This window comes from Microtus pennsylvanicus, chromosome 7, assembly GCF_037038515.1.
Source record: "Microtus pennsylvanicus isolate mMicPen1 chromosome 7, mMicPen1.hap1, whole genome shotgun sequence".
NCBI lineage: Eukaryota > Metazoa > Chordata > Mammalia > Rodentia > Cricetidae > Microtus > Microtus pennsylvanicus.
The window spans coordinates 8,458,796-8,479,239 of record NC_134585.1 but is presented as its reverse complement, the minus strand read 5'-3'; the positions used below and the strand labels follow the sequence as shown (position 1 = coordinate 8,479,239).

At 52.2% G+C, this 20,444-nt stretch overlaps 1 protein-coding gene across 1 annotated transcript in view; it reads right to left on the bottom strand.

The window, feature by feature from the left end:
- Positions 1-20,444, bottom strand: part of Pdxk (pyridoxal kinase) — a 32,492-nt gene continuing 12,048 nt past the window's right edge. The window contains exons 2-11 of the mRNA XM_075979800.1: positions 17,353-17,407; positions 16,561-16,665; positions 15,089-15,172; positions 13,929-13,975; positions 11,946-12,031; positions 10,978-11,023; positions 9,850-9,961; positions 8,787-8,923; positions 5,772-5,838; positions 1-5,551 (exon numbers count right to left, since the gene is read on the bottom strand). Of these exons, the coding sequence (XP_075835915.1) occupies positions 5,439-5,551; positions 5,772-5,838; positions 8,787-8,923; positions 9,850-9,961; positions 10,978-11,023; positions 11,946-12,031; positions 13,929-13,975; positions 15,089-15,172; positions 16,561-16,665; positions 17,353-17,407 (852 nt within the window). The 3' untranslated portion in view covers positions 1-5,438. The remainder of the gene's footprint in view (positions 5,552-5,771; positions 5,839-8,786; positions 8,924-9,849; positions 9,962-10,977; positions 11,024-11,945; positions 12,032-13,928; positions 13,976-15,088; positions 15,173-16,560; positions 16,666-17,352; positions 17,408-20,444) is intronic.

The following is a 20,444-nucleotide window of genomic DNA, read 5'->3' as shown; positions in this document are numbered from 1 at the left end:
TGCAATGAAAATATTTATTTGTGGATAATCATAGAAGTTAACAGACCAGCACAAAACAGACAGGTGCTCGAGTCTACAAACACACTGACAGGGGACAGTACATGGGGCTGAGGGACTTGGGCCAGAGACCACCTGAGCCCAGAGCGTGTCCCTCCTGCGCAGCAGGGACTGTGGGCCAGCTGTGCTTTGCTCTAAAGGCTAGGAGCTTCCAAAAGGTCGTGGTCTCTGGGGAGGAATAGTAGGGTCGGGCCAGCCCCAGAGCAGCCCGTCTTCTGATTGGTCCAGGTTTGCAACACATGGGAGAAATTCTGACAAGGTCTGGATCAGGAATTAGGCAGCTATGAAGCTAAGAGCACTCAGGATGTCACCCCTGCTTCATCCTTCAAGAGCTATGTTCATTTAGAATCCACCACCATCTCCAAAAGCACTGACATCCCACCGCCCATCACCCAGAAATGATCTTATGTGTTCTGTGGGAACCAATCAGGTCTGAGCTTTCAGGGAATTTGGCTTCTGCCTTCCTGCTCTGTGGGATACTAGAAGGATGTGCTAAGCCTATGGGTCTTCTGTTTGTCCTGTCACCCCCAGAGCAAACCCTTCTCATGTCAGGCACAAACCAGGTCCTTGGTGAGACTATAGCTCAGAGACTTCCATGGTACCAGTCCAGGTCACACTAAGGATAAAGGCTCCTCCACTTGTCTTCATGGGGAGCTGCCTAGCCCTGCAAGGCAGGCAGTGTGGCCATAGTTTTACACAGCATCTCAGCCTGCCCTGATGGGGTCTGCTGGCTCTATAGGATGGGAAGTGAGGCACGGTCATGGTCACACCCCAAGGCCTTCTGGGAGCTTCCAAGCATAGAAATATGAGTGGCAGGCTCTCCCCTCTGTTTCCCCCCACCTAAAGCTGCAGGGCAGAGGCAGCCATAGCTAGCTATTTAAGAGCTGGCAGGAACAGGGTGGGGTCATGGCTTATAGGGAGACTTTTTCCACCTGGAATGTCTATCCTGTTGCAGAAAGAGCAGAAACTGCCCACAGTGAGCTGGGGGAAGAAAAGAGGAGACGCCAGCATGGGGAAGCTCAGCTCACCATCACCACCCTGAAGTGGGTGTTCCCGGGTCTCAGCTCCAGTCAGGGTGGGTAAGACAGATAGAGACCCCTGCTCTGAGGACATGCTCCTGCCTGACTCACACAGTGAGAAAGCCTTTAAATAGTGTTTATTCCACCAGAAATTGGAAAGAATAAAGAAAATCCAAGAATAAACATGTGCATTTCCAGATACTCTCTTAATACATAGCTATCCTCCTGCCTCCACCTCTAGGGTAGCTGATTTCAGGTGTGCACCACCATGCCAGGAAAATTTTTCCATTAGCTAAAAAAAAAACAAACCCTAAATATGGTTCAATTTAAAGTTTCTCATTAAATTCTTGTTTTAAGCAAATAAACACACTAGGGTGCAATGAAGAAAGAATATGGCATAAGACATTATTTTAAATTAATTTTTGCACAGAAAATGTCTGCAACAAGAATAAACCAGAGTCAACAAAGAGACACACACATTTCAAAATAACCCCAAATTTAGGAACTGTCAAGTCAGGCCATGCTGATCAATGCATGGCTGCCTGGAATGTCAAGCAAGAACTGTGGAGACACAGTGCGCTCCTACTTACTTGAGGTGTCATCATACAGCAACAAAGTCTGGATTCTAACACAAAGATCTACTGCTGTTTAACCTGTTGGCACCAGCATCTGCCTGGGCAGCTGATACCACTCTGCCCCACTGCGCCCCCTACTGGTGGAGGCTGAAAGTATGCAAGAGGAGGCAGAAATCTCCCTACATTGATTCCACAAGATTGGCACCTGCAAATGCCCTGCCAGCTGCCATCTGAAGCTGTCACAGGAAGTACAGGAAAGGAATAAACTGGCACATACGTGTCCAGCTGTGCCTCCGCTCCAGGGCGCTCCTCCATCATTCAAGGCCCCTTGGCAGCAGCATCCACCCAGACTGCTGGACCAGGTTCAAGCCTTCCCTACAGAGCCCACAGTTCTATGAAGAACCTTACAGTGAACCTGGCCTCCCAGAACTGCCCCTCAGGGTACATCTTTCCGAGGTATCCACTGGAGGGTCACCAGACATCTGTCACTCAGACAGACCCTCTTCCCAGGGACTCCCACTGTAGGTATCTACATGGATGGCTGGGAGACAAGCTTCCCAGTGGCAGAGAGACAGCACTGAAAGGGGCCTCTGGGCTGCAGCACCCTCTGGAGGGCACATGGAATCTGGATGCCACCACCAAGTCTGTCCTTGCCTGTCCCCTGTCTGGGCCAAGGTAGATACCTTGACCCGAAAGAAAAGTGCACGGAAAGGGTCGTAACAAGCAGCGGTCTGCCCAGGATCACCGGGCACCTGAGAACTGTGTAACTCTAGACCAGATATGTTCTCAGAGGGCAGGATGGAAGCAAAGAATAACAAGATACATTCACTTCTTTTTCCTATACTTTTAGGCTACAGACAAGGTTTGAAACAATGGGAACAGGACACTGTGTTCAGGAGCTGCCCAAGGGCACAGCATAGGGCCCAGGGCTACATGGGCCCACCTGCCTCCTTCAGGAGGGCCCTGCCTTCCCAAGCAAGGACAGGACAGGTCCTAACCTCTAACACTCAGGGTTATTCTCTTATTCCAGATGGGGGTGGAGACATCATACCAGGAACTCAGCTAGCCTATAGGGCACACAGTCCCCTCCTTCCAATACTCCACATAAGCAGAGTGAAGCCAGGCCTGGCCACGCCCACTGAAGACTCAAGCAGCTTTAAATACTGGGCTCTCCCAATGAGGACACCACTTCGTTTTCAAATACATCATTTCATAACTAGACTACAGGAAGGGAAAGTAAACGCCAATTCTGATCTGAATACCAAGGGACCAGCGCCGGCATGCAGGCTGCAGATGTTTCTTTACTCACAGCACTTATTGTTTCTTCTTAGTGACAAGCCTGGGCCACAGCCTCTGCTCCTTGTCCCCTGGGCTCCAAAGCACACAGAAAGACAATTCAGACCACAATTAAATTCAGAATTTGAGAGAAAATCCCCATGAGGAGAGAGCGCTCACCCTGCTGTGTAAGCCAGAAAGGGTCCTCCCCAGACCATTAGCTCTGGGCTACAGTCAAGAGCCAAGGCTCTCCTGGTGTGGCTGCAGAGGGTGGTCATGAAGACACCAACACACATAACACGACCACACCCTGGACCGCCTATGCCAGCTCTTACCCTTTATTGTGTGTGTGTGTGTGTGTGTGTGTGTGAAGCCGGAGATCAACATCTGGGGTCTACTGCTCTCCACTTCCTGTTTTGAGGCAGGGTTTCTCCTTACTGAACCGGAGCTTACCAGTTGGAAAGATCGGCTAGCAAGAGAGCCCCAGGGGTCTTTCCTGTTCTCACTTCCCTAGTTCTTAGTCCTCCAGTGCACACTGCACACCACACTCGGGTGCTGGGGACTGAACTCAGGTTCTTCCTGTCTGCATGGCTGGCGAGTCCCCTACCCTCTGGGCCAAATCTCCCATCCATTCTCAATATTCTGAGAGGAAAAAGGAAGTTTTCCTCATTGCTGGCAAAGTGGTGTCCTTGCTCTCTGTGAGGCAGTGAAGGGCTTTTCCTGTGACTTAGGGGAATGTGGTTGTCCCTCCAGACTGCTAGCCATGGGTCTCCTCTTTCTGGTCAGCAAAGTTTGGGGTTCAGACGCTGGCACTGGGACCAGGAAACACATGCCAGAGAGCTAGCTAAACCTGGCTTAGGATACTGATTAACAAAATCATTTTTAAAATGACATTTAGTGTGTGTGTGTGTGTGTGTGTGTGTGTGTGTGTGTGTGTGTAAGAGAGAACAATTCACAGGGACGAGGCCTCTGTTTCCACCATGTGTGTTACTCAGGCTGTCAGGCAGGACAACAGGCAGCCTTACCTGCTGAGCCATCCTGCAGCTGTGACCAGAAAGATGAGGAGCTCAGGATGTGGGCTGGGGAGGAAGCAGAGGCAGACTAGTGCCCGCCCATGCGGATCAGTGTCTCCTGCATCTAGGGCATTCTAACGGGGAAGGGAAACACTGGACTATGCTAAGGTGGCTGTGGCTCTCAGGGCTCCCCCCCCCAGTGGGCTGCAGCCAGGCACCCCAAGGAACCTATGCCAACATGGGGGCCACATCATGGACCCCACCTCTTCCAGTCTCCTATCTCTCCATAGGCAGTGGCTTCTCAGAAGAGGCAAATGTCACGAACTGAGGGACAGGGAAATGGGTGTGGGTGCTGAGATGAGACAGAAATAAGAGCCCCACTCACAGCTATGACTTAGGGACCCCAAATTCCAGAATGGATAGCCAGGAAAGTCACCCTTGAGCAATGTAAATGGAACATGTCACTGTCACTTGCAGGAGTCTAAGGGCTGCCCCTGCCCCCACAGTGCCAATATGCTCTCTATAGGAGCACAGCTTCCAAGGAGGCAGAGAGTTAGCTGATTTCACTTAAGGGCATATGATGGGCACAGAATACAGAAATTGGGGGAGGAAACAGCGGTAAAGTATGGGGCAGGTGCCCCCTCTGCCCTTCCTTCCCTGTCTGTCCAAACAGCAATGCACTGTGCCTGGCAGACTGTGGCAAGAGCAGAGCTGCAGGGCTGGCTGAGTTCCCACAGGAGCCCAGTGTGGCAACCTTTCCGGAACTTCCCAAGCCACCGCAGGCTCAACAGCTGACTTCTATGTTAGTCGGTTTCCCAGAATTTGGTCCCAAGTTACAGGAACTCCTGCTGACACCCAGAGGGCTTGCAGGGTCCCCAGAATGTTTGGGGCCCTTAAAAGGTCCCTGTCACAGTGACTACATGCTTGTGCACATACCCAAGAATGAGAAAATGGAACCCGCCCACACAGTCCAACAGCTGCATAGGTCCGACATCCTCAGAGACACCAAGAGCAGCAGAGACACACAGAAACTCTAATGCAGGGACAAGGGTAAGACCCGATGGCAATGAAGATATTTGGCATAATTCTTCCAGATGCCAAGACCTAACCCAATTTTAAAAACAGTGCCACCACAGGCCTCTTCTCAGCTCAATCCAGGTTCTGGGGGCAGTGGCAGCCAGTGACCAACAGAACGGTCCACAGGCAGCAGGCTTGCCTGTTCCACCCACATTCCACATACCGGTGAGTCGACATGAGGAGTCAGGAGGCCTCGGGGAGGAAGGGGCCATGTTTCTGATCACATTTCTGTCACTGCTTTGTTATTATTATTTAAAAAAAAATGATGGCACATTTTCAGGATTGAGACTGGCTGAGACCCGACCCTCAGGGGGAAACAAAATGTCAAGTTTCAGTCATGGCTCTAAGGCAGACGTTACAGCTTTCAGGGGGATGGAAACGGAGACCCCAACACACTGTGTGTCGGGGTGAGTACACGACCATCACAGCACCGTGGCCTGCACGACGATCTCGGGGTCCTCGATGTCCTTTTTGCTCTGGACCATCCTGAGCTCCAGCTGGGCCGGGCTGGGCTTCTGTCCTGCTCCTGCTTGAGCTGAGGAACACAAGCAAGATTGGAGCAGGCGGAATGCAGCCAGGGGCCTCCCTCCCCTTCCCCACACTGCAGCTCCCGCTTCAGAAGGCGCTCCACACGGCCACCTGCTGCCCCACTACTAATAGCAGCAGGATGCAGAGGCTGGAGGGAGGGCTCCCCCCTCCCCGCCCACCTCCAGACAGGACCACCTCCCAGGAAGGCAGAGCAGGAGGGCAGGTACCTTTTGCACACCGGATGGTCCTCTGCAGCACGTGTTGCATGGCAGACACAGTTTTCTCGCAGGCCACCTGCACAGAGGACAAAGTAGCTGCCTTGGCCTGCCTGGGCGAGCATCGCTGTCCAGGACATCCCACAAGCACCAGCTGCTCCAGCTGCCAGAAGCCGCTCCACTGTCACTCACATGGGGGTGACTGCATGAACCCCCACAGAAATGCTTCTGCACTAGCCTGTGCCTGGAATGTCCCCCAAAGCCCATGCTAGAGGCGAGCCCTCTGCCTAGGAGGGGATGACAACTTCTGGAAGTGAGGCCTGGTACAAGGTCCTTAGGTCCCTGAGAGTGGCTCCTGGAAGGGGCTGGTGTAGTTTCTTATCTCCTTCCTCTTTGCTTCCTGGATCCCACCCTGATGCACAGCCACAGGTCTTAAGGAACAAGGCCGTCTCATCGTGGACAGACACCTCTGCAACCTTGAGTAGACAGAAACCTTCCCTCTTTGTAAACGGTCTCAGGTATTTTGTTATAGCAGTGGAGAGAGAGCCAAGCAGACGCTGCCTGTTAAATAAACCACTTGGGTGTGGAGGGAGATGCCCCATGGGAAGGGTCAGCGGGCTGGGGCTTGTCAGTATTGGGCACACCTGGCACACAGCAGGTGTTTAATAAGAATTCCTGGGAGTAATTAGTTTTAAAGACTATAAGAGAAAGCACTGCTGCCCACGACTCTCAAGGCCAGAGGCCTGGGGGACTCAGCAGGTGCCCAGACATGCCTCAGTTCCCTACGTGGGTTGGCTGAACCAGGCCTTGCCTTGGGAGTCCCACTGTTAGGCTCCTCTGGGTGCCAGCTGGCAAGTTTCTGCTGCCCCAAACAAAACGAACCCCCACTGCTGCCAATTACACCTGCAGCAGGCAGGAGGCGGAGAGCCAGGGAAGGCAAACGGGAGCGAGCCTTCTAGACTTAAATTTAGTTTTCAGGGGACTTGACACGCGAGAGCCCATCTCCCTCTCCATCAGATAAGCAAGGAATCAGAGATGAAGTCACAAGGGGTGGACTGGGTGATGGGACAGCACCAGGGAACCTATGTCCAGGTCCCCACAACTAACTGCCTCCCCTAAATGACAGCCTTTATTCTCCCCTTGGTCCAGTCTAACAGAAGGAAACCTTCAGTCAGCTGTTAACCCTGGCACACAGTGCAGGACATCAAGTCTGTGGGCGGACTGCAGGGCGGGGGCCGTCTACACCAGGGTAGGAGTTATTTTATCTTTTCGTTTTCGTTTTGTGTTTGCTATACTGGGATGGAACCCAGGCCTTATATATGCTAGTGTTCTGCCCTATGGTAGTCTGAATGTAACTGGCCCCCATAATCTCACAAGGAATGGCAGTATTAGGAGGTGTGGCTTTTTGGAGTGGGTATGGCTTGTTCGAGGAAGTGTGTCAACGTGGGGACGGGCTTTGAGGTTTTCTTTGCTCAGAATACTGCCCGGTATATCAGTCAACTTCCTGTTGCCTGCAAGATGTAGCACTCTCAGCTCCAGCACCATGCCTGCCTGCGTGCCGCCATGCTCCCCATCACGATGATAGCAAACTGAACGTATAAAGCGTGAGCAAGCCACCCCAGTGGAAGCTTTTCTTTAGAAGAGTTGCCATGGTCACGATGTCTCTTTCCGGCAATAGAAACCCTAACGAAGACAACCACTGAACCATACTCCAGCCCTTGTACTTTGTCTGCAACAGCACTGGAGGAAGGCATGCTGGCTGTCAGCTGGGGCATCAGGAGAAAAGACCTGCTAATTGATCACCATGCAGCTTTTATGCACACAAATCAGATCACAGATGCAATGAATGGGACAGCCATGAGAAAACTCCTCTGAACCTGCTGAGCCCCATCCTCAAATACATATTCACATAAAAGCCCCATCCCTAATCCCCGAGACACAGCACAAGTCCCACTGGAGCTCTGCGTGTGGCTTAGTTGTGGAGTGTCCACCTAGTACAGACTTGGTCCCAGTCGGTCCACTCTGCTGAGGAGCATCTGAACAAGAACAACCTGTCTGCTCATAAGTGCATGAAGCAGGTGGGATGGACATACAGACAACCATAGAAAGACCATGTCCATGACAGGCCCGACAGCCTGCATCCTCAACCTTCTGCCCTTGGTCCCCAAGGCTATGTCTATTAAGTCAGGCAATGGCCACATAGCAGGAAACATTCTGAGCTGGGCTGAGCACTGGAAGTGGCTTCTGAGTCACCACGGAGCAGCTAGGAAGCTACATGGGCCCAGGACTCCTCACTGACTCCTGTATAGATGCTAGCTTTTGTTCCCACCATAGCTGAGTCTCAAACCCCAGGTCTCCGTATCTACATCCATGCATTATTTCTAACTTTCAAATTTAAGTCTCTCATGTCTTGGTTCCTGTGTCACTACTTCCCCAACCAGGGAAGAGTGGGCAACAAGACTGACAGGGGGGGTGTCTTACGGCTTCTATTGCTGCGATGAAACACCATGACCAAAATCAACTTGGGGAGGAAAGGGTTTATTTCCCCTACACTTCCACATCTTGCTCATCATGGAAAGAAGGCAGGACAAGAATTCGAACAGGGCAGGATCCTGGAGGTAAGAGCTGATGCAGAGGCCATGGAGCGGTGCTGCTTACTGGCTTGCTCAGCCTGCTTTCTTAAGGACCCTAGGACCACCAGACCAGAGATGGCACCACCCATTGTGTGGCTGGGCCTTCTCCCATCAATCACTCATTAAGAAAATGCCCTATAGCTGGATCTTATGGAGGCGTTTTCTCAATATGAATCATCTCAAAGATGATTCTAGCTTGGGTCACGCTGACATTAGTGTGGCTGGGACAGTGGGTTTCCAAGCCCATGGTCAGCTGTTTCTCCCACCGATCCTTGGGCTGGGCTCGGGCCCAGGCTCCCACTAAACCTGCCCCATGCTGTTGGGACCATATTAACCTATATTCCCACTGAAAGTGCAGAAGTAGTTGTGGAGAGGAGCAACATGCACAACTGACCTTCAGATTGTCCGGGTGCTTGTGTGTCCATGCCAGAAGCATGGCAGCAAACAGGTCCCCGGTGCCCACGAAGACGGCATCCACCTTGCGCATCTCCATCCGGATGCGTTGAGTCACAGTGGAGCCATCGGGCTTCCCTGGGGGAGGACATAAGTCAGGCCACTGGGTCTGAGACTCTTCATCTAGACAAGGGCCACCCCTGCCATGGGATCCCAACTTGTCTTCACTTCTCCTGAAGTGACAGGAAGGCCAGATTGTCTCTCCTTGGGGATGTCATACAGATGTGGTGTGGCCTCCTTCAGGAGCTCTGGGACTCAGTATGGGCTGCCATAACTGACCCCTGCTGCCACCACTGTCCCAAAGGGAAGTGAAACACTGGACTCTTAGAAGCTGGAACTAGCATGGCCTTACACACTCGAGTGCCAGGAACTGCCTGGATGCACTCTGTATGCATGTGTCTGTGTACAGGCGTGTGTGTACATGTGTGTGTCTACATGCTTGTGTGTGGCACAGGAGCATTCAGGTGTGCATCCCCACACCTTGTGCATCCAGAATGCTCACCGGAGCCAGTGGGTATGAACGTGGGGTTCCAGTCAGCCTTCGTCCAAGCTCTGAGCATTGTAATACTTCAAATATAATTAACTCATGAGCTGTCTGTATAACAAATTACTAAAGTCCAGCAAAACCTACTCCCTGTAGACACCTGGGCCACAGAAGCCAGACTCAGCTGCTTTTGGCATAAGTCACTGGTGTGGGGTAGCTCACCAGACCTAAGAACCTAGAGGTCCTGGCACAGCATGGTTATCTGATCATCCAGCAATTAGGAGTGCCTGCTCATGTCCCCAATAGCCCATCTGGTCCCACCCTCTGGCTCCACGGAGCCCTGGTCCTGAACCTGCCTTCTCTCTGACTCTCTTGAGGGGCAAGAGGTACCAGGCCCTTGCTGACTGAGTCACAACCTCCCTCCTACTGAGCCCCCAATATTTTCTGGGGCTTGAAAGCTGTGGGCTACGGAAACAGATGGACCCAGGGAGCACACAGGGCAGGTGGAGCAGGCACTTACGCATCCTCTGGCTGCCCAGTGCGATCAGGTAGTCACTGCCCTGTGTGGAGGGCAGGTCAGAGCTGGTGATGACCACTGTGTCCGGACCCATGCAGTGTAGCATGTCCATCACCTGCCAGCAGCAAGGGAGAGTGTCAGCACCTCTGGCCACGATGGCGCTTCCTGACAGTCATGCTTCTCAAGGTGGATGACCCTGGTCAGCCACTGTCCTCTACGATCAGAGCTGAAGCAGTCAGCCATGGCCAGAATGCTTCATGGGCTCTAGAGGACCTGGAACATGGCACACACATGGCCAAGCCTGTGGTCTGCCATCTTCTGTCAGGGCCATTGACAGCTGAGAGTCTGAAAATGTGGAGAAGCCTGGGGGCCCTGCCCCAACTCTTTGGAACTGGGAAGCCAGTCATATCCACCAATGAGAAGCAAGCTTCTTTCCAAGCTGGTTTATCTGTCTTTTTTGCCATTTGTTTTTATTGATTATTTGAAGCAGGGTCATACTATATAAATCTTGCTAACCTGAAATTGGTATGTAGACCAGGCTGGTCTTGAACTTACAGAGATTAACCTGCCTCTGCCTCCCAAGTGCAGTGAGCCATGACACCTGGCTCAAGATGGCGAAATTCCCTTAAACCCGATGGATGCTCCAGCCTGCACTACAGTGCTCCCAGGGCGCACTTGTGGGTGCCTAATGCGAGTGGCTCAGGAGCTGAACCTAGCTACCACTGCCAGCTCACAGCGGGTGACAACATGCATGGGCTATAGACTACACACAGTCTGTAGCAGACAGGACCTCCTGGGGACCCAAGAGAAAGAGTTCACCCTATCCCGCACCTCAATGTGGGGCTTTCAGACTCCATAGCTGTGAGAGAACGCTTTCATAGAGCATGGACACATGGTAGACCGAGCATAGAAATGACAGAGGGACAGAGGTACCAGTCAAAGGTACCAGACAAAGGGACAAAGGTACCAGAGGGACAAAGGCTGGGCGTTCTCCCCATCTTTGGTCAGAGCTCAGTATCTCTCAAATGCCATCTGTTCCAGAAGATGGGTGTCTGTCTCCTTCCCAAGAACTAGGGCCCTGTGTGAAGATCTCCTCCCCATGAACAGAGCCGTGCGTGAAGGCCTCTTTACCTCCAGTGCTTCTTCCTCGCTGTGGATTTTTCTGCCACTCAGCAACCTGGAACACAGATGGGAGCAGTGAGCTAGTGCCTACAGTTCAACCATCCTGGCAACTGACCTACATCCCCAACAAGAGACCATCACCGCGTCTACGGGCCGCGGAAACCAGGGGAGGCAGTGACACACATGGAAGAGTCAGGAGGGAAATGCGTTATAAGGAAACTCACATACATGGTGGGGTTCCGGCCTGTGGTGATGGCCTATAGGTGAGACCAGTGAGAACCAGCCGTCTAGAGCCCCTATGTCCCTCAGCACTGTAGTCAGGTAACGGATGTTTACAGAACTCTGATGGCCAAAATGGCCAGCACAAGCCATGTACATGCCTGCTGACAGCACAGGGCCCTCAAAGAACTGCCATTCTTTCCTTGGGAAGGGCCCAGGGCTGGGGCCCTCAGCTATTCAGTCTAAAATGCCCACCAGTGTTTGCATCCCAAGTTTGCAGGAACCATCTCACAGGACAGAGAGGCCTGTGCCCTGCGAGTCTAGGTATCTGGCACTTCTCTTAGGAGCTGACTCTTCACCTAATCAGGGGCCGTGAGCTCTGAGAGAGATCTATGGCCTCCAGTTCCACCTGGGGGCATTCCCAGCTTCATGAGCTCTCAGCAAGACAGGTGCCACCTCATCTTTCTCTCCTTGGAGCATCTTGCCAGCAGGGGGATACTGTGAGCCCACACAATCATGACCAAACAACCAGGCAGAAAGAGCACTTGTCGTGACATTAGAGGCGATGGGAACCACTGCAGGGTTGGGGTGCAGGTTTATAGGGTCAGGGTCAAGGGTGACATATCAGTCTAGTGCAGGCCAGGTTCTCTAAGGGCTACCAAGGACGTGAGCAGGCAGATGTGGAGCTGCCAGGACACATGTGAAGACGGTGCAGGGCTCGCGAGGGCACCGGCCCTGCTGGCTATGCAGTTACTTACTCAGCCTCAAACTGGTTGGGAGTGATGATGTCTGCCACGGGCACCACTTTGTCCCTGTACACGGGAAGGAGGTCCTGGGGAACGTACTGGAGAGCACAGGAGACAAAGAAGGGGACTTACTCCCACAGAAAGAGGGCCCAGTGAGGAACATTCCCAAAGCCCATATCCTGTGGCAAGACCTGGCATTGCCACCATGAAGGGCCTAGAGCAGGAGGGTAGGCCTCAGCTCACCAGAACCAGAGAGGAGAACAGGAAGGAGGGAGCTAAGACACAGGACCGCACAGGATGACGAGAGGCAGCCTCGGGCCCTCGGGACCTGACAGCCAGGAGTGGGCCCACCTGGCTCTGGGAGCCTGGGGCATCTCCTCTCCACCTAAGACATGCTTGTGAGCCAACACACTCTGATCATCTTGTTTTTGTTTTAAGTTATCGGTGAACAATTCAACAGAACAGTGCTCCCTTGTGCTCCTTTATCCTGAGACAGGATCTTACTCTGTAGCCCAGGCTGGCCTAGAACTCAGAGCAATCCTCCTGTTTCCTTCCAAGTCCTGAGATTACTGGGTTGAGTCACCAAAACTAGCTTAGAACAACCTTCGTCTTTTGTTCTTTATTATTTCCATGTTGGGGATGGACTTAGGGCCTCATGTCTGTTGGGCAAGCATGAACTATACCTTCAAGCTCATCCTTTTAAATTTTTGATTAATGTTATCCTCGAACTCACAATCTTCCCACTTCAGCCTCCCGAGTAACTAGAATTACAGAGACACCCACGACCACGTCTGATTCCTGACATTCAAGTCCCACAAGAGGCTCTGAAATCACTGTCTGTTCCCATGGTGATTTGCGGTACTGGTGAGTGGTCCAGGGTTCTAATCTGTTCCCACTCAGTTGCTGATGAATTTCCCTAGAGGTCCGAGGTCCTGTGCAGATGGACTCCCGCTGGCTGGCATAAGTTGGTATTAACTGGAGAAGAGCTATTCATAGATGGGACCACTTGGACCATCCAACTCCTAAACTCAGGGCTGACCATGACATCTACTAGCTTTCTGCTTGTTTCAACCTAACACATCTTGAACCTAGGCAGAGGGTCTCAACCTACCTAACACTGCGACCCTTTAATACAGTTCCTCATGTTGTGGTGACCCAGGCCATAAAATTATTTTCGTTGCTACTTCATAACTGTAATTTTGCTACTGTTATGAATTGCAATGTAAGTATCTGATATGCAGGATATCTGATCTAGGCCCTCCAGGAAAGTCATTTAATCAAAATCAGGACACAGCAGAGTGAGCAACACTGAGCCCAAAGGAGAACTCTTTAGAACCAAACACCAGCATCTCCTAGGCTGGCTGAGGACACTGCAGCAAGCAGTAACAGAAAGAAAGGAGGGATGAGGGTCTGGTGCAGGGAACCTTCCAGAAAATGAGCATTGGAGAAAGCAGATGAAAAGACAGCCACTGAGCAAAGTAGACACCTGGTCCGGTCACTGCCACTGGACTCCACTGGCAGAACAGGGCAGGAAGGACACAGGTCCAGGTGAGTCCTGCACTGGTGTGGACCACGTGTGGCTGGCTGCGCTCAGGGAACTCACAAAGAGTAATGGATGAGTCAAAGCCACACAGACGAATGCCAAGGTTAAAACACTGACTTTAAAATGTTGGGCCATCTCCGTAGTCTGAGGTTTCTGTGACGGTGACAGGACCTGCTCACTCATGGACTGTGACCCATCCACTACCCAGTTTTGAAAGGCTGGTAAGCTCAGAGTGACTTCCTCATTGTTAAAAGGAAAAGGACAGCGAGCCCAAGACTGACAGACTGTGGTTACCACCCTAGCTGATGCCTGTCCTCCATCTGACCAACTTCCTAACAGGGGTGACTCAGCCTTGGATGGGGTCCACACAGGTTTACCCAGGAAGGTGACCTTCTCTTTGGTTCAAAGCAGATGCACAGACCCCGTGTCTAATAGCAGAGGAGTGCACTCACCATGGAGCCTTCGCCGTTCCACTTGTCCCCCATCACAGGATCGCACACTGTGGAGACACAGCATCTGGTGAGCAACCACTAGAGCTCCTGATGACAGACCTCCACACTGTCTGCTTTCTCACTGTGCAGCCCAGGCTAGCCTTGCACTCACCACCTTCCTGCCTCAGCCTCCCATGTAGCTGAGGATGCAGGCATGCACACCACACCTGCCTCCACATCCAACGCTTGCTCTAACCGCCAGAGTGTGTGCCTGCGTGTGTGCACATGGACCATGTGTGCAGGTGCCCAGGGGTTCAGGAAAAGGGCATGAGAGCCTCTGTCGTGGGATTTACAGGCAGCTATGAGCCAGAGTGGGTGCTTGGAACTGAAATCGGGGCTTCTGCAGGAGGAGTGTGCACCCTTAACTGACGACAGGCTCTCATCAGCCCTGGCTGGCTTTGAACTCACTGTGTAGCTGGGATGACCCTGAACTTCTGACCCTGAGGACTGGGATTACAGGTGCACACCTCCACATTCAGTTCTGTGGTGGGGGATCAGGTCCAGGCTTCACGTATGCTAAGCAAGCACTCTGCCAACTGAGCCTCACCCCTGGCCTCTCAATTATGTCAACATTACATACACACGGAGACACAAGAACAGTTAGTTGTGTGCCCCAGCACCTTGCACTTCTCTGCCCAAGACAACTAGGTCCTCAGGATAATTTCACACACACCATCACTCACACCTTTGTCTCAAGCACACATTACCTCAGGTCACCTGGACTGGAACAGTGCCTTTCCCCCCCAGCCTGGCTGAGAGAATACTAAACGAGCTTTTACTGTGTCTTCCCAGGTTCAAGCACATTCCCTTTGGACCACAGAGCACTGCACAGACAAAGCAATGGGCTCTTGGCCTTCAGGGTAGAGCATGCTATGCACACCTGAGAGACTGGTACTCAGGAGCAGCCTGAGTCTGCACGTCTGCTCAGCACCGCCTCTGCTCTTGGTGGCACATGGACCCAGTGCTGCCTGGCAACCATCATGTCACGCTCCACACAGACAAATTAGATATGGTGTGTCCACCCCACCACCCAAGCATGAAGCGAGATGGCTGAGCCCCTTCCTGAGGGTGAGATCAGCACGAGGCACACCGTGGGAGAGGCATCATGGCCCAGTTCTCACCGTACACGAGCTGGGAGTTCTGCTGCTTCAGCTCCCGCACGATGTCTACCACCATGGCCAGGAAGGACTTGTCCCTTGTGTAACCTTGGGAGGGAAAACCCAGGTGTTATCCTCCCAAAACAGGGCACACTGACCACCAGGGCACACTGACCACCAGGGCCATCAAATCAAGCATGCATCAGAGTGGGGGACAGGAACTAGGCAAGGTCTCTAAAGGTCTGTACTCATAGAGGGGAAGACAGGCAGCCAGCTCCCAGGGACACAAGAGTTCTGAATGACGAGAATACAGATAATGGGCAAATTCCGCTTTAAACAAAACATATCACTTTTTAAAAATATTTATTTTATGTGTGTGCCTGAGTGTACGTCTGTGTATGAACATTAAGAGGACAGAAGATGAGATCAGATCCCCTGGAGCTGGAGTTACAGGCAGTTGTGAGCTGCCCTATGTGTGTTGGAAACTGACCCTGGGTCCTCTGCAAGAGTGGTAAGTGCTCTTTTTCTTTCTTTTCTTTTTCTTTTTGATTTTCAGAGACAGGCCTTCTCTGTTACTTTGAAGCCTGTACTGGAACTCACTCTGTAGACCAGGCTGGCCTCGAACTCACAGAGATCCGCCAGCCTCCCGAGTATTGGGATTAAAGATGTGTGCCACCACCGCCTGTTTTAAATGCTCTTAACCACTGAGCCATCTCTGCAGCCCCTGTGTCTCTTTAAAATTTTTTATTCAGGGACTGAAGAGATGGTTCAGTCATTAAGAGCACTGGCTGCTCTTCCAGAGGTCCCGAGTTCAATTCCCTGCACCCACATGACAGCTCACAACTGTCTATCACTATATTCCCAGGGGATCTGAAGCCCTTTGTGATGTGCATGCAGACAAAACACCTATATACATAAAAACACATAAATACATTTTTATGTATTTTTTGGAGGCAGGGTCTCATTATGTATGAAGCCCTGGTTCACCTAGAACTCACTACGTAGACTAGGCTAGCCTCTAAAGCGAGTTCCAGGATAGCCAGGACCATAACACAGAGAAACCCTGTCTTAGGAAAAACGAAACCTAACTTGGGGCTAGTGTGATGGCTTACGGAGTAGGGATGTTTGTTGCTGTATCTGAAAACCTGAGTTCGATCTGTAGGACCCACATGGCGGAAAGACCTCTGCACCCATGCTGTGGCACCATTATGTGCGATTGTGTGGACCAGGACACACATATACACACAATAAATTAGCAAATAGATTCAATATGTAGAAAATACAACCAGAAACAGAGCAGAAGGACTCACGTAGTGATTTACCTTCGACCCAGGGTGGCCAAACTCTAGAGGCCTCCAGAAAGTGTTGGTGTCAGTGCGCACCAAGACCCTCTGGGAAGGAAGCGGGGAGAAGGTCTGAGCCTAGAAAGGGGATCTCTGTGTCTGACCTGTCACCAGCTTGCCAGGAACCCTAAACCAGGACCTGGGGACCCTCACCAGTGAGCACGTAGTCGTACTTATTCACGCTGTTTATCTTGAGACCTTCATACAGTTCATGGAGCTCCTGCGAACTCAGCACTTGGCCCTTCCAATGGGCATAGCCTGCGGGAAGAAGACAGGCTAAGCTGTGGATGCGGGAGCCCCAGTTTCCCCCGTGACCATCTCAGCTGATGACAACCACCTACCCGTCTTGAGGAAGCCCAGTGAGCTGTTCTGAGGGCTGGCCTTAGGCCCAGACTGGATGCTCTAGGCTCAATGCCTCAGTAGCATCCCAATACCCTGGAAGCACCCCAGTTCCTATACTGTGGGGGCTGAACGGTGGTCTCTGCCCTGCCCTGACTAGTCTCCATCAAAAGAATCCAGGAAGCAGACACTCAGTGCCCTAGGTAGGCCTGTGGAACTATGTCCCAGAAGATGTGGATAGGGGGCACATAGCTGTTTACACCCCAGTTCAGGGCAGTCCACCCAACCCCTCTCCTTAGTCCAAGGATGTGCCATAGTGGAAAAGCATACAAACATGCAGGTCACCAGTTGTCAGCAAGGGGACATGGCAGCACTCCCTGTGGATGACCTGTTCAGCTCTCCTAACACTGCAGTGCTATGACTGCCAGCTTAACAGAGGAGGAAACTGAGGCACAGAGGTTTTCCCACCAGTCAGCTCCAGAAGAGTGGTCACACAAGTCAGCCATGATGTGGGCACAGGCCGTGCACAGAGTGGCACTTCTAGGTTCCAGCCTCCAGCCTCAGGCCAGGTTCTATGCCACGCTCACTTCCACCTTGTAGTCCTACCTGTGTGGTTCGAAAACTGCACGGAGTTCACGGCATCAACTTCAAATCCCAAAACCTGCAGGACAAACAGAAGAGGTGTGTGAGTGCCCGTCTGTGACTCCAAGAACTCAGAGCAGGGGTCCCAACTATGGCTAGAGTCTTGACTTGAGGAGGGTGACAGAGGAGACCATCCAGGAGGTACAGACCCCTGGGCAGGACGGTCACAGGGTGGGAACAGAAGGACCTGCCCAAGCCAGCCAGATGTTTGTATTTCAGGACCACACAAGCCTGACCATGGGATTCCTCTGTTTCTTCACTCAGGAACATTGCCCAAAGAGCCAGGGTAGCCACACCCCTCTCCCTTGCTGACAAGCACTGAAGGGTTCACGGAGCACCCCAGAGGGTCCACTTCATGAATGTAGCCAAAGAAAGCACTGTGAGCAGCTGTCTGTGCAGATAAGGGGCGGGCCCTGTGGGCCTTCTAACCCACCCTGAGGAGGCAAGACCCAGCCCCAGCTGGGCTGCTCAGCTCAGCCAGTCTCTTACCACACCGGCTAGCAAACTCTCCCTCCCTCCATGTCAATGAGAGAAAGAAGGTCGCAGGCCAGGGCTGAGGTCCCCAGAACAACCACGTTCCTTGAGCAGCTTGCCGCTCTGAATGTCCTCTCATAGCTCCAGTGGGAGTCATCCAGACAGGACAAATGGGCCTCCTGAGACAAGCCGGGTGGAGACCGAGGCTCTGTGGGGCAGCTGTTCATCCTCAGCACACAAAGCAGCTCAATGGGCCAAATTAAAGCTATGGACTTTTTCCAGATAAAAGCTATCACTGAGTCTAGAGCTTTTTATTTTAAAGTAACAGACCCTGAGTTTATGTAGTTTGTGGCCTGTGATGGTGGTGGAAGTGGAGCACACCTTTAATCCTAGAACAGGGGAGGCAGAGGCAGGCAGATCTCTGAGTTCAAGGCCAGCCTGGTCTACAGAGAGTTCTGGGACATTCTGGGCTATATAGAAAAACCCTGTCTTAAAAACCAAAAACTACTGAGCAGTGGTGGTGTACATCTTTAATCCCAGCACTCGGAGGAGACAGAGGCAGGCGGATCTCTGAGTTTGAGGCCAGCCTGGTCTACAAGAGCTAATTCCAGGACAGGCTCCAAAGCTACAGAGAAACCCTGTCTCAAAAACAAAAACAAACAACCAACAAAAAACAAAACCCCACAAAAAACAAAACCAAACCAAAACAATCCTAATGTGGCAATGGCCCGAAATTCCAGGGCTGGGGAGGATTCCTGGGCTCAGTGGTCAGCCACCCTAGCTTCCATCTCAAAAACTGAGGAGGGGGGTCCCCGGTTAAAAATGCTTGCTGTGCAATCATGAGGACCACCAGAGTTTAGACCCCAGCACCCACTGTTATAAGCCAGGTGTCCTATGCACACAACCGTGTAACCAACTCCAGTTCCAAGAGCGGATTGAGACAAGATCACTGAGACTTGCCGGTTTTCAGTCTGGCTGGGAAAGGGAGACCCTGCCTCACAGGAACAGGCAGAGAGTGAGTGGGAGACTCCGGAAGAACTCCTCTGGACTCTGAGCACACACAGGTTGAGTGAGTGAGAGCACATGCGCAGATGTGGTTACACGCTCACACAGACACAAGTAAACCGACCTCTCTTTCTCTGATAAATAGTTCATAAAGAACAGCATTCAGTGTTGATCTCTGGAATATTCACAGGCACCCACGAACGGAAACCCTTCCTCTACAAATGACAGGTCCTTTTTAAGTGTAAGGGGGCAAAGGATTATATGTCTTGATGCCCTGGACAACCCCAAAGCCACTGACATCTGCCGCGCACCGCGCCCCCGTGTCTGCACTCTGTGCACTATTACCCACCAGTATGTGAGCTTCGGGCAAGCGGGCTGGAGGTTGAAATACACAGACACACACAGAGAGACAACGACAAGGGTCATCCTTGAATTCCCCAAGAATGCCCTCTTTATTGTGCTCAGGGGCAGATTATATAGAGATAGCCACGCCCCAGTCAAACCCACCAGAAACCACTCCCCTGCCATCAGGAGAAGGTCTCGAGCTCAGAGCAGCTGTAGGCACTCAGATCAGGGGATTACAAGGAATTCAGGTCCCTCGTGACTAGGAATCGTAGTGATTTCTCCTGTTGCTTCTTCCACTTCCCCACACTCTCCAGGGCAACCTAAGTCTGTCAGCTGCCTGAGACAGCAGGTGTTAGACTCAAGACAAGAGAGAGATTCCTTGGCCCATTGCCTGGCTCACATCTGACCACCTTCAGGGCCCTGCCAGGCCTCCCAGCCTCAGCCACTGGCCTCTTCCAGGCAGTTTCTTTCTCAGTACCACCCAAGTATATCCAGGATGGGGGTCCACCATATGGCCCCTTCCCTGGCCACAGCATCCCTTCATGGAGTTGGCCATTTGAGCTGCACAAAAATCACCCCAAACAGAGGAAAGGCCTCTTGTTCAGGGCCCTGTGCTCAGCTGTGTGTGGAGATGCGTAGATGAGAGGCCATCCTAGCAGAAATCTGGCCAGACTCCAGATCTCAGGCACCTTGGAGAGGGAGCCTGTAAAACCAAGGGATAGATTCAAGTCTATGAACGCAGCCGCGGTCCATCAGTCCTTCCAAGGCCATCTCCACAGACCCTTAGGTCTATTTGTGGATTCCAACTATGTCCTTTCTTTCTGACCTTGAGCCAAGATACCCTCAACCATGTCAGGCATGGGGTCAAAGAGGATTTGCACTGTTCCCTCTAGTCACTCAGGAAGGGCCAGCATCCTGTTCTGGAACATGGGATTCAGTCTTGTGCTGATCCTATCTACAGCCAGGCCATGCGGACCAGGCCACCCACCAAGACTATGAGCAGACCCCACAGTGTCCTCCCACCTCTAGTTCAGGTCCCAGGCTGACTATGCCCAGACTGCTGCCACCGTCACCACTGTTAATGTCCTCTCCACTCCCTCAACCAGGTCTCACCTAACATCCACTTCTACAGCAACGCCAGGCAAGGGCCACTGAACAAGGCCCCATGTAAATGCATCCCACAATGCAGAAGCCACCAACAGAATGGCCAGAAAGAGGGCCTGCCAGGGTGT